This window comes from Centropristis striata, chromosome 3 (assembly GCF_030273125.1).
Source record: "Centropristis striata isolate RG_2023a ecotype Rhode Island chromosome 3, C.striata_1.0, whole genome shotgun sequence".
Classification (NCBI taxonomy): Eukaryota; Metazoa; Chordata; class Actinopteri; order Perciformes; family Serranidae; genus Centropristis; species Centropristis striata.
Genome location: NC_081519.1, coordinates 5,010,899 through 5,025,528, shown reverse-complemented (window position 1 = coordinate 5,025,528; position 14,630 = coordinate 5,010,899). Strand labels below are relative to the sequence as shown.

The window sequence follows — 14,630 nt, the reverse complement described above, 5'->3', positions numbered from 1 at the left end:
AAGCCTGTTTTTGATTTATTCCCTGTGATGCTCAATGGAAATATTGTAGTATTATTATTTCCTCATTGAATCGTGCATGTGTGTGTCTGCCCACAGGTACGTAGAGCCATCCAGCAGATGTTGTTCCCCACCAAGTCTTTCAGCTGGTTGCGTCACATTGCCATTGCTGGTGTTCTGCTCACCCTGATCAACCTCCTGGTGATATTTGCTCCCAATATTCTGGGCATCTTTGGCATCATTGGTTAGTACAACACTGCAACACAGAGCAAAGACGTGATGTTCTGCACTGTAAAAAATGTTTGTAAAAATTACAGTAAAACACTGTCAATTTGCATCAGAAATAGGCCGTAAAATTAAAAATGTAATATCACCATAGTAGATGCTTGTAATTACCGTAAATCAAGGAATAATGCAAAACTTTTAGACTGTAGAAAACACAGTTTTTTCATGTAAAATTAATGGAGAAATACCATAATGTCACAAGGACACAATCACCCTAAAAATAAAGGCACTACTCAGTCTAAATTACAGTTTTTGCTGATTTTTACATTTAAATTTACGGTAGAAAACTCCCTGTATTTTTTACGGTGAAATTCTGGCAACCACAGCTGCCGGTATTTTACCGTAAATTAAACAGATTTTTTTACAGTGTGGTTAGCTATCAACAGTGGTGGAAAAGTATTCAGATCACTTACTTAACTAGTATTTAATACAAGTAATTAATACTAGTAATTAAGTTTTAATACCACACAGTGAAATGGCTCCACTACAAGTAAAAGTCCTGCATTCAAGACTTACTTAAGTAAAATTACAAAAGTATCAGCATTAAAAAGTACTCTTTATGCAGAATGGCCCCACTCAGATTGTTATATATATTCCAAATATATCATTAGATTATTTGAATTAAAACATTTATGTAAGCAGCGTTTACATTTTGTAAAGATAGGACTCATTTTAACTACTTATTATACTGTTATGAGGTTTAATTAAATAAAAAAAGAAATCGATTCACTTTAAATTGATCATGTTTTTATGTTAAATCTCAACCTGAAAAGTAACTAAACCTGGCAGCTAAATGAAGTGGATTAAAAAGATCAATATGTGCCTAAAAAATGTCATCGAGTAGAAGTATAGAGTTACATAAAATGGAAATAATCAAGTAAAGTACACATAAATTAAAAGTACACCTCAAAATAAGTACTTAGTTACTTAGTTACATTCCACCACTAGTTATCAACAAATCAAAAAACTGTACAAAGGTACTTGTGGGACCTTTTATCATTAGCACCTCCTATTAATGTTAGACTAATAAATTAAAGGAGGACACACTTAGAAGTTGCAAACACACTATCATATAGTATCACTATATAATAATTAAGAAAATAATTTATAATAAAACTGAATTGAATGTTTCCTACAGATCGTATTCATCCACTTTTTTTTATGGGTTACTTATTCTGTCTCTGTTTACAGACTGAGCTTTCTGTTTGACATGACACTGTTTGCTGTGTTTCAAGCTTTTAGGGCCCGGCAGGAAAACAAACAAACAAAAAGAAACATTAAAAGCAAAACTAAAAAAAACGCGACAAGCACGTGTTTGCTCACGGACAAACAGAATATCTGGGCCAGTATTATTGTTATGCACTCTGTCCTCATGTGTCACAGGTTAGAGGTCAAAGTTGAATGCATTTAAGTCAAAGGACCATCGAGGGCATCTTCAAAGCATTCTGCTTTGGCAAACATGTGTGCAGATGATGCAACATGTGGAGCTGTTTGCAACAACTCTTTTGTATACCGTTAGGGATCAGAATGCCAGAATTTGTCTCTGTACATTTTGAGCTTAAAAAAGAGATCAAAATATGAAGCAAATATTATTCACAAAACACACTAGAACTACTAAAACTCAATTACAAACAGTCGAAGACCATCTAACAAAAAAACATGTTTTATCATTCTAAATTGGACCTTTAACATGCAAATATAAGATATTTGATCACAGTTAAAATAATCCAATAACAACATGCATGTTGCATGCAGTACTACCTGTTACTGTTCTGATGTCCCGCCAGTGGGCAGGCAGAATGATACGCCGCATTTTTTTCGGAGGGCGGAGTATACTGAAGATAGTGAGATAATATGAAACAAGAATATCTAAGGAATCTCTAAAGCCCAAGCATGTTAGGATACCATGTCGGGAAATTGTTGAAAAACGCTGCAAAGTTACAACAAAGTTACAAAGTTAGTCTATTTTGGCAATTTTCAAAGCGGTCATGTGACCTCTGAAGTCTCCTCTTTACATACATGCCTACTTTATGCCAATGACATGCAGTTTAAGGCAAAAACCACATAGTTTTTCTCATGTAATACAAATTTGCCTTTTTTCTGCATACTGTATTTGAATATTTGTGCATACTGGGGTACTGGTGTTCTTCATGTGGGATGATGTTAGCCATAAGTAGTAGCCAGTTCATTGCAGTGAGGGCATTTCTTGATAATCACAGCCTCATGAAACTTTACAACAATAAACTAGAGACCCAGAGCATTCGGAGGGTGTGCAGCTTTCCTAGGTATATTGACAATAAGGGGGTTTCTTAGCAGTTTGTAGAACAGAAGTGCTTGTCCTCCAATCGCTGAAAATACAGAAATCTCCAAAATGACGGAAGTTTTTGCACCCAAATGTTATATTCTGGAGGGTTTTTCTGCTCCATTCTTGATATGAAAAAAATGCATTATTGAGCACCAAATGTGTTTAGCAAATGGTATCAACCCCAAAATTGCTGCAACAACTTATGGGACACAGTTGAACATGGACTGGACTTCAGAAAGTGTACCATAATGTTATGACCCTTTATAAACCATAATAGGTTTCAATAAATAAATAAATAATTAATTAATTAATTAATTCAAAAGTCATTTTAATTCAATATTTTTGACCAGAACAACTTGACACACAGTGCTGAGCTGCATCTCAAATTAATCTTCGGTAGTACGTTATTAACTATTAACATTCCGACTCAAGGAGAATTTACATTTATTTTACTAGTCGGAAAACAAATTTTCCAGACTAATTTTTCTAACTCCGTCACCAAATATATGCAACAGAAAGTGAAAAATAATTTGTGTTTCTGCTACCTGATTTGGATTTGCAAAATGCGACTCATGCACAGGCCTGTACAGCAGCTATCCTGTAATCCTGCAGACACACTAACTAATATATATACAGCTATGTGTATATATATATATATATATATATATATATATATATACATATATATAAATATAAATATAATATTATAAATAAAATATATATAAATAAAACTTTTGACCGGTAGTGTATATATATATATATATATATATATATATATAAATATAAATATAAATATAATATTATAAATAATTTTTTTTATTGAAATTCAAGCAGTTCAAGTCAAATGAACAGCTTGAAAGGGTACAAAGGTAAGTGGTGAACTGCCAGAGGTAAATAAAAAAAGGTAAGCTTAACCAAAACTGAAAGATAATGTACATTTCAGAATTATGCAAGTAGGCCTTTTTTTAGGGAACAAGAAATGGATTAACAACTTAACTCTATGGAGTCTTGGGCTATTTTGTCCATTTTTGAATTCTTTTCATGTCTTTGTAAGTCATTTTGTGTCTTTTGGTGTCTTTTTTGTCATTTTGTGTCTTTTTTTTGGGTCATTTTGTGTCTTTTTTTAGTCCTTTAGTTCAACGTAAAATGTGATTTTGAATCTTTTTTTATTTTCAAAACACTATCATGCTCAATAAAGAATTTTAAATGTTGCAAATGTGCATTAATTTCAGAGTACACTGAGACATTAAACTGCATCATTTTCAATTAAATTCTGGAAAAGTTGGTGTGTTCTAAAACTTTTGACCAGTAGTGTATAGATAACAACAGACGAGCCTAGGGACGAGACTAACAACATCTCTAATCATTTTGATCCAAAAATCAAAATTCTTGAGTATGAGGTCAACCTGAAATGTCAAATACACATCTATAATGGTATCTCAACATTTGTTTTAATCTTTCCAAATGCATTTTGAATGATATTTACCATTGTCACACGGTTTCTGTATCTAACCCCCGTTTCTCTCTGTCTCCTCCCAGGTGCCACGTCCGCTCCCTGCCTCATTTTCATCTTCCCTGCAGTCTTTTACATCCGCATCGTTCCCAAAGACGACGAACCCATGACCTCCGTCAGTAAGATACTGGTGAGTCCTTGAAATCTTTCTCCTTGAAATCATTCATCACAGCATCCTGATACAAGCTGTTGTCATGGTGCTGAATTCTTGATAATGGAGCGTCCTTCCCCTTCTCTTTCCAAGGCTGTCTGTTTTGCTGCTTTGGGTGTCTTATTCATGGTAATGAGTCTGAGCTTCATCATCATCGACTGGACAACGGGGGGCGGCATGGCTGCAGGAGGCCACTAAGATGCTGCGTTGGTGTGTGTGATGTCTGAAAAGCACTGGAGCATTGTGGCCTCAGTAGGAACACACTACAGGGCTGCCCCAGCTTTGTAACAACACATACACTATAGTATGTTGGTTGGAATCACACAATTTTTTAAAAACTTTAACTTAACACATATTTGAACAAAATCCTTGCATAACAAAGTTCTCTAATTCAATTTAACTTAGTGCAACAGTAATGCAATGTTTCTGAATAATCAGGACTAAACAGGGTCTTTTTTTTATTACCATCTGTGACTGAAGTCCATCTATGATGGTGAAATGGTCCTTTTCCTCTTTATTTACACACAAACAACTGCAGCGGGTTCTGTACAGAAAAAAGAAGGCATGATTATCTGTTGGTCTGAAGACGGGAAGGCATCAACATAAATATATATATATGTATATATATATATATATATATGTATATATATATATATATATGTATATATATATATATATATATATATATACATATATATATATATATGAACCTGGTCTCACAGGAATGCGTGAAATAGCCACGGATTCGCTTAACTCAAAATCCGTGGAATAGCCACGGAATAACTCACATTTCCGTGAAACTGACACGGATTTCGCTACAATGCAAGTTCATATTTTTTCCTATTGGTTTGTTCCAAGTCATGTGACTTTCAAGGTTACGGCGATCAGAACAAAAAACATGGCGGACAGTTCTCTCATTTTTTGTGAAAAAATCAATATTTTGACTTAGTTTCTGCATAAAAATGGATTTTGATCACATTTCTAATGAGAAATATATGTTTTATTTTCTAAATATTCACTCAGTGAATGTACATAATCACTTTGTATGTTGGAATAGCCACGGGATATGACTATGTCATTAACTTGCATTGTAGCGAAATCCGTGTCAGTTTCACGGAAATTTGAATGATTCCGTGGCTATTCCACGGATTTTGAGTTAAGCAAATCCGTGGCTATTTCACGGATTTTGAGTTAAGCAAATCCGTGGCTATTTCACGGATTCCTGTGAGACCATGTTGATATATATACACATGTCAAATGTTATTTTTACACAAATATTAATTATTTTCCATGAAACGCACAAAAGAGAACGGTCAGATGATCTCATCCTGAATCAGCTGCATTCTGAACTGTTCATCACAATATATTATTACAAAACAAAACAAAAAAGCCTTAGAGTGCAGCAGGTGACATGTCGTTTCATGATCTGTCTCGTTGTTACGTCGTGTATTGTACAAAGCTTTTGTTCCAGATCAGCTATTCAGAAACCCTGGTGCCTTTTTAGCATTTGGAACAGCACACAGACACACAGCAAAAACAGGATTATATTTATTTAGCTACTATATCTGTGTTTTTAATTTCAAATAGATTATATTTAACTACTGTATACGATTAAATGATCCAAATGTATCATGTATGATATCAGTTTTTGTTTTAGCTTACAGTAAATATGAATGATGGAAGGAGTTGCGACTGAAGATATTTTGAATGCTTGATGAAGTACAACAAGCTTGATTTTAGGATTTCATATCTTATTTTGTAGAACTTTTAGAACACATATGCCAAACTTTGACCTTAAATGTAAACCAGGTACAGTTCAAGTTTTACCCCAACATCAATCAGTCCACATAGTTTTGGTGTGAGTTTTTGAGTGTTGGAGACATCGGATATGGAAATGTCTGTCCTCCCTTGAATAGAATTGGACGTGATAACAATTTGGTCAAAGCAAACAGAAAGTACATTAAAAAAACTCAACAATAATGTCCAGAATCCAGTATCTAGTTCACTGAAAAAAGAAAATAGTAGAACCAACTCAATTGAATTGTTTCATTTGGTAACACCTAAATGAATTAAGTTCTTTAAAATTAATTTAATAAGTTAGATTAACACAATTGATTTTAAATTAATTTGAAAGAACTTAATTCATTTAGGTGTTACCAAATGAAACAATTCAATTAATTTGGTTCAACTATTTTCTTTTTTCAGTGTTCTATTATATCTGAGAGAAGGCAGACATCTTCTACTACCGCCAACAATCTGCAACTCACCAAAACTATCTAGATTGAGTAATAGCACTACAGGTCAGAGAAAAATATGTGTTTTCTGATTTGGCTGCTGTCCCTCTCAGTTTTTATGAATCAGAAATCACCTTTTTCTACACTGAATAATAATGTTAAAGCTGTGGTGATGCCCACGTTGAGTGCAAATTCAACCTAAAAATAAAAGGTTAGTTTGGGGGAAATATCCTTATTTACTTTCTTGGTTGGGGGGAAATAGCGAGCCCTGTCCAAAGGTTAGACGCCTACTAGCACTTCTAAAGCTCACTGACTGACACTATAATATCAGGAATTCACTCACTTCTAATGAAATATAGTATCCAGCCGTGCAGATAGCAATGCTTGTATTTGCCCAGGTTTTGAGATAAAATATATCTTATTTATGAAGCACTTCTCATATCAAAATTGTCATGTGGGTTACATGGTTGAAACAGGAATAACAAACATATCAACACCCTCTTAACCCTTTGATGCACAACATGGGTAAAAAAATACCCACATTAATTTCCCATGTTATTTAATGCTTGCTGTGTGTTTCTGTGCTCTATCTTTTGATATCAACTTATTCTATGATTGAATATTCCAAGTATTCTTTAAATATCTTGTTTTTGATAACAACAGATCATTATTTCAATTTTGCCCCTCATACTTTATGAACAAAGTTTTGTATTATTACATAGATAACTACTTGGCAAAGTAGCTTGGTAAGCTAACTACTTAGCCAAGAAGTTAGCTAAATAGTTAGCTTAGCAAGCTACCTAGCTATCTACTTAGCCAAGAAGTTAGCTAAGTAGTTAGCTTAGCAAGCTACTTAGCTTTATACTTAGCCAAGAAGTTAGCTAAGCTAAATTAGGATGTAGCCTATGTATCCTAATTGAGGAAAACCTGGAAAACTGAATAATGAAAATAATGTATTGCAAAGATATAGAACATAAAAACTCATACATATCGGGTCACTTTAGACCCATGTTGTGCATCAAAGGGTTAAAATAATGGCAAAAGTCATTCTTTCAGGTTTTTCTGGCAATTTCACAGCATCATGAGGAGATGATTTAGGCCACAAAAAATAATTTTGCTCGAAAAATTGACTTGTAATGGCCATTATTTTAGAAAGGTGAGAATACCAGGACTGCAGCGACATTAAATCAGACAGTTACAACAATCCAACTTAAAATGCAAATTAAATACCCCCAAAGTTATGAAAAAAAGAAGTTTTTAACATTTAAAAGATGATGGGAATAAATTAATGTACTTGCATTAATAAAAAAACATATAGACTGCTAAGAAATGTAAATATCTCAAAACCTATGCAAATAAAACCAAACGCTATCTTTACTAGACACCACTAAAATTCAGTTTGGAAAATATGTTTTTGTTGTTGTTATTATTGTTGTTTTTTGTTTTTTAATCATTTGGGTGAACCCGCCTAAGCTCTATGGGTTTGAACAATGATGAACCTGCTGGTGGGAGTTTTACTAGTTAATTTTATTAATTTGAAGATGTATTATTCTTTCGAGATTCCGTCCTAACGTCTTTGCCGTTCTGGTTTGTAGTATTTTGATCTGCTTTCATCCGTGTTGACTATTTAGACTTGAGGTTAATGTCCTGCATGTTGTTAGGTCCAGTCTGTGCTGTAGTTGGCGTAGTGAACACAGATTTTGCTTCTGACACTCATGTCATATGTGGATGTTATTGTAATAATGTACATTTGGCATCTTGAGGTGAAGTGTATTGAAGTCCCATTCTGTGATATAGTGTTATATTAGTATTATAAAGCCCTTCTTTAAAGATGCTACATGAAATGATGTTTTAAACATTACTGTTGTGATGTTCTGTCAGTGATAACACATTAACTTTGAGCTTTTTTAGGGATGTGAAAGTAATACTGCAGGTATATTTTGAGTCTCACGAAAGCACTACAACCTGCATAAAAGCTAATTTTATACAGATTACAGGAGCATTTTATTATACAGAAATCACAAATTAACAATAGCACAACATCAATTCAAAGAAATGTTTTACAACAAATATTATAAGATTATTAATTTTAATGTTAATATTAATAATGATAAATATTTGCTGCTTTTATCCAAAGATAGTCACATATTTTATCTCAGGCTTCATAAAAGTCCTGCGTAGAAATCACCACTTCTCTCATTTTATTTATATAATATATTAATGAGTATTTGTGTTGCAGTTTTGATTTTAACAGATAAATTATGAAGAACAGCTGAGGAAATACTTATGCAAGTTTCGACCTCCGTCCCTTGCTTTTCCACATGTATTTGCAGTGGTTATTGTGGTGTAAATGAAGGTGTAGTTTTGTCATGTTTAGTGAACAGTTTTTCTTCACTTTAAGGGATCATGCCAAAATAACAACTGACTACCTACTGCTTTAAAAATGCCTTTAACTTTTAAACAATTTTAATACCAGACGCAGTATATCAAATATGCATTTTTCATGTACCTAAAATAAATCTATGGAATATTTTATTATAGCTGTTGTTTAAGAATCTATGGAAATGACACGACTATAAAATAATATTAAGGTATATGAATTTTGGTGAATAAGACGTGGCTTATATAAATAATGTATATAAATGTAAACCTTTTATATTTGTGATGCATATTTACAGTAGCTTGTAAAGTGTAAATAGCAGGGACAGTTTTAGTTTGGCAATAAAATAATTGTAGATGTTTTTACATTGTCTCTGTTGTCATCATTTCCCCTGAACTGAATATATTATTTATTATATTTATATTTATAAATGTAATTTACACATTTGATCACTGCAGGAATACACCACCTTCACCCCCAAACACAAACGTTTTTTGCACACGGTTTAAAAGAAGAGTTTGTACCTGGTTTTATCTGTCAAGGCTACGTTGTGTTGACAAAACACACTAAACCTGAACTTTGGGTCATCATGATCCCTCACTGCTGACCTTGTTATGTCAACATCCTTCAGGCTTTTACTGTAACACATCGTCAACACTAATTCCATTAGATTTAGATACACATAGGCTTGTGTATTTCTGACACTACGGGCACTATAATCTAAATCAGCTATTCTCAACCTTGGGGTCGGGACTCTACTTGGGGTCACAAGATGATTTCTGGGGGTCGCCAAATCATTTTGGAAGTCAGCTCTGTCTCCACTGTGTTAAAGTGTTCATGTGTTGATGTGTTTTAGTCTTTTTTGTCATTTCATGTCCTTTTTTGGTCATTTTGTGTGTGTTTTTTTGTCATTTTGTGTGTTTTTTTGGTCATTTTGTGTCTTTTTTGGTCATTTTGTGGTCATTTTGTTTCCTTTTTTTGGTCATTTTGTTTCCATTTTGTTTCCCTTTTGGTCATTTTGTTTGCTTTTTTTGGTCATTTTGTTTCCTTTTTTTGGTCATTTTGTGTCTTTCTTTGGTCATTTTGTGTCTTTTTTTGGTCATTTTCTGGCTTTTTTGGGTCATTTTATGTCTTATTTGATCATTTTGTGGTCAATTTGTGTCTTTTTTGGTCATTTTGGTTCCGTTTTTTGGTAATTTTGTTTCTTTTTTGGGTGATCTGAACTGTGCGTGATTCTGTTCAGTGAACGGGGGTCGCGGACAACATGCATGTTAAATTGGGGGTCGCGACTCAAAAAGGTTGAGAACTAATGATCTAAATGACCTGGTACATTAAAGCACTCTTAAGGGATAAAAATGTAACAGAATGGATGAAGAACACCACAGACCGTGAGTGAGCGACATTTCAGTGGCACAGAAAAGGAGAATTAGCAATAAATCTTTTTGAACACGTTCACTCAACAGATCTAAAACCTTATTAGCATTGAAATTAAATGAAAAGTCCAGACATAGAATATGGCCTTACTCTAAAACTTTAGGCAAGGCAGATTTTATAATAAAAGGGAATTAAAATACAATTAAAAACAGTCATTATATTTCACTGCCACTTGCATACACTGCAAAAAAAGCCATCTTGTATTTTTTGGCCTAAAACAGTGATTTAAGTTGGTAAAACTTGGAAATATAAATTATTGACATTTAGGGCAATAATAAAGCACAACAAAGGAAGCCAGTTGTCTGCTCAAAAACAAGTTTGTGAGTTGTTGTTACTTATATCTTTAAGTTGGGGTTCACAACAAGGGACAATAGTTCTGATAACTCTTATTTCTTTGTTGTGAAATGCGGGAAAGCGATGAAATTAGGTCATTGGCGAAAGCTAGCGGCTAACTGATGCTAGCGGCTAACTGATGCTAGCGGCTAATTGATGCTAGCGGCTAACTGATGCTAGCAGCGCTGCTTGTTATAGCTACAAGAGTAGCCAGTAGCGTATCAAAGCTAACTCAAAATTGTGGTCGCAACATTAGCTGACATTTCATATCGGCCTTAAATATTTAGTTTAATTGTCCAACTTAAAATTTTATCGAAGTTTGTTGCCTTGAAATTTTGAGTTCACCCAACTTTTCTTTTTTTGCAGTGTATGCTTGCACTAGGCCTACTAGTTTTGGTATATCACGAGTGGATGTAGTTTCTTTGTTGTTTGTTTATATCTTATAATTCTAATTTTTATTTTATACTATTTATTTATATTTTATTTTATTATTCCATTCTATTTTTATTATCTTAATCTGTTTTACTGCTGCAACACGTGAACTTTCCCCACGGGGATCAATAAAGGTAAATAAAAGATAAATAAAATAAATATCTTTAAATGGCCAGAAGAACTGGAACTAACACAAAACTTAAAACATCAAATTAAATCAATGTTCTGTATTTAACATTTTTCACTTATTCACTTATATTTTATGTCCATCCTTTTAATTTCAGGTGTATTTTTTCTATTTTGTTAAAAAATTGCTTTCTTTGAACTTCACTTCTCATCTGAAAGATGCTTGAATGAACATACACGGTCACCAATAAAGTTGGAATAATTGTATTTTCAGACACAATCCTCTGTTATCTGTGATTTCATTTTCATTGTGATATGTTTGGAAGAGATTGATTAATTAAGTTTTGAGAAGATATACACTTTATCTGTCAATAATAAATCACATTGATAATTATTTCATAGAAAGAGGTAAAAAATATTTTATTCCAACTTCATGGGCGACCGTATAAATACTGATTAAAGATAGTTATTACTCTTGGAGGTCACGGATTGCATCTCACAATGTTCTTCTATGTTTTCATGTGACATGAATAAATTGATTGATTTTCAAACCGTAAAATAAAGGAGGAGGGGCAGATATTCAGCATTAGGCAAAGATAAGAACAAAACAATAACAGCGAACTATTTTTCTCAACATTTTACATATCGTCACACTGTTAAAATAAGTCATTTTTTGTCAAAATTGTTTTGTTTTTTTGCCTAAATCATCTCCTCATAGCCACCTATGGTAAAATCGCCTACATCCTCAGTTGATCAGATCATGTGATTTTACCCCTTTAAGATAATGGCCTTGTCAAGTGTGTGACTTAAGCGGATTTATTATGCCTAAGTGCCTTTGTGACTTAAGCAAAATAAGGTAACACTTTATTTTGAAGGTGTCTACATAAGAGTGACATGAGCGTGTCATAAACATGACATGGGATGTGTCATGAACATTAATGACACTATGAAGTAACATTAATGCTCATGATACTTGTCATGTCATGTTTCTGGCAGGCTTGTGTGACTCTTATGTAGACACCTTCAAAATAAAGTGTTACCATATCTTGCTTAAGTCACAAAGGGATGTTAAAAAAATTTCCTAAGTCATTTATTTCTCTCAAGTTACATAATTCACACACAGTGTTATTTCTATAGCCAATAGCCATCCTTTGTTACATCCTTTCTGAGTGAAATGATCAATAAATGTCATATGTTACACTTTTGGTGAAGTTTTTTGTGTTTCCTGAAAAACTTGAAAAAATGAGTTAGTCGATTATTTTAACAGGGTGACGATATGGCCCAGCATCAGTGGCGGTTCTACACAGGGGCCTCCAGGGGCCACTGCCCCTGTGTAGAAGCCTTTAGCCCCTGCTGTGGCCCCTGTGTCAAATTAATAATAAAATGATCAATTTATAACAATGAACAATGAGCAATTCTAACCTTTTTTTTTGTTCAAACAATATCTCATTGTACACAAAAGGAACCCAGAATGTGAACATTGTATAATAGAACTCTATGGAGTCTTATTGGTCTTTGTAAGTCATTTTGTGTCTTTTTTGGTCATTTGTGTCTTTTTGTCTTTTTTTGGTAATTTTTTTGTCTGTTGTTGTGTCTTTTTTAGTTGTTTTGTGTCTTTTTTTTTGTCATTTTGTGTCTTTTTTTGTCATTGTTGTCTTTTTTGTGTCTGTTTTAGTTATTTTACGTCTTCTTTTTTTTTTTGTCATTTTGTGTCTTTTTTTGTCATTGTTGTCTTTTTTGTGTCTGTTTTAGTTATTTTACGTCTTCTTTTTTTGCTAATTTTGTGTCTTATTGTCATTTTTATGTCTTCTGTGGGGTTTTTTTGTTATTCTGTCTTCTCATTTTGTGTCTTTTTTGGTCATTTTGTGTCTTCTTCAAGACATTCAAAGATTTTGAATGCTTAAATATCATCTTTGCCATTTTTTCATGTGCTAATGTGACCCTCTGATTAAACACTGGCCCCTCCTTGGCCCCCACAGTAAAATTGGTCTAGAACCGCCACTGCCCAGCATCTGTAAATATCCATCCCTGTCCATGTGGGGGCGCTCTAAACCAACTCTTCTGCCAGTCTTATTATTTAGTATTTCATGAACATGTGACAAAGAGACCCATTAGCCGTTTTAACAGCCTGTGCTGCATCCTTTCAGGAGATAAACCTCCTCCAGCTCCCTCCAGTCACTGAGAGCTGCTCTCACTGATGTCTGTTTGTTGTCTGAGAGGAAATGCAGAGGAATGAGGCTGGCACAGCGCCCACTGCAGTCCTGAAATCACGCCTCCCTCACTTCCCCTCTAATTGGTTCCGCACGAGCTACCGTGGAGAGCTCACCTGCTTTAATTGCACTATCGCGACAAGTTGGCCAAGTGACGTCGATGCGACTGGTCGACCACTTGCAGCCGTCGTCGGACTGATCTGAGGAGCGGATGCTTGTGCACAGGAAGGGACTGCAGCAGTAGTCGCGCGACCCGAGGGACGTGCTGCACACCAGGCCGACAGTCTGCAGCAGCAGCAGCAGCAGCGGGCATCTCAGCCTGTGGAGGGCTGCAGGACAGAGCACTGAGAGCGCGTGGACATGGACCCAGTAAACTAAATGTGAATCTGCTTCATCTTTGAGCTCCCACGACAGGAGTGCACAGACTCTTTTACGCGTGGGTAAAAAACTCCTGGGCTCGGCTGTTTTTGTTTTTTCCCCTCTGCTCTCTGCTTGGAGCTGCTTCATCGTTATTCTCTGCGTCGGCTGGCACACTGACTCCATCAGCGTTGAAGACAAGTGGTCGGTGCGCCCCTGCTTTTGGAGCCATGGGTTGTACAGTGAGCGCCGAGGATAAGGCTGCCGCGGAGAGGTCAAAGATGATTGACAAAAACCTCCGAGAGGACGGAGAGAAGGCAGCCAGAGAAGTGAAACTGCTTTTATTAGGTAGGTGACAGCTGCTGGTTGCTGCTTCGGGGCATATTAGGCCTAAACTAACTTCAAGGAGGGCTTGTGGCTGCCAGGGCTGCCCCCCCTCTGAGTCCATTAGTGGTTTTGGGTTTAGTCGAATAAGATGTTTTTGGTTGATTAGTCATTTTTTTCATGCATTTTCATGCTGAATGACTTATTTAGAAGAAACCTATGAGCACATCTGGTAAACACAAGAGTTAAAGTGTTATTTTTCTTTTTCTTTGTGGAAAAAGAAAAATAACTTTCCCAGCTTGGGATAAATAAAGTCTATCTATCTATCTATCTATCTATCTATCTATCTATCTATCTATCTATCTATCTATCTATCTATCTATCTATCTATCTATCTATCTATCTATCAACTCAGTTTTATAGATGTTGTGTTTGTTGACAAGACTAAAAATGTCAAGGACAACCCCAGTTGCTGCAAATCTCCACAGTTTTACATTGAGATTCAGTAAATCTATCCGGGACCACCTGATTAAACATTAGCTGAACTGA

General features: G+C 34.8%; 2 protein-coding genes across 3 annotated transcripts in view; both read left to right on the top strand.

The window, feature by feature from the left end:
- The window catches only part of slc38a3b (solute carrier family 38 member 3b), a 38,872-nt gene extending 33,970 nt beyond the window's left edge, over positions 1 to 4,902 (top strand). The window contains exons 14-16 of one of the 2 annotated variants that reach the window (XM_059329348.1): positions 97 to 241; positions 4,127 to 4,230; positions 4,345 to 4,902. In XM_059329348.1, coding sequence (XP_059185331.1) covers positions 97 to 241; positions 4,127 to 4,230; positions 4,345 to 4,449 — 354 coding nt within the window. In that variant the 3' untranslated portion in view covers positions 4,450 to 4,902. The remainder of the gene's footprint in view (positions 1 to 96; positions 242 to 4,126; positions 4,231 to 4,344) is intronic. The other variant, XM_059329347.1, reaches the window with a different exon arrangement.
- An 8,495-nt stretch (positions 4,903 to 13,397) lies between these two features.
- Positions 13,398 to 14,630, top strand: part of LOC131963187 (guanine nucleotide-binding protein G(i) subunit alpha-2) — a 78,962-nt gene continuing 77,729 nt past the window's right edge. Inside the window, exon 1 of the mRNA XM_059328342.1 lies at positions 13,398 to 14,105. Within this exon, the coding sequence (XP_059184325.1) occupies positions 13,988 to 14,105 (118 nt within the window). The 5' untranslated portion in view covers positions 13,398 to 13,987. The remainder of the gene's footprint in view (positions 14,106 to 14,630) is intronic.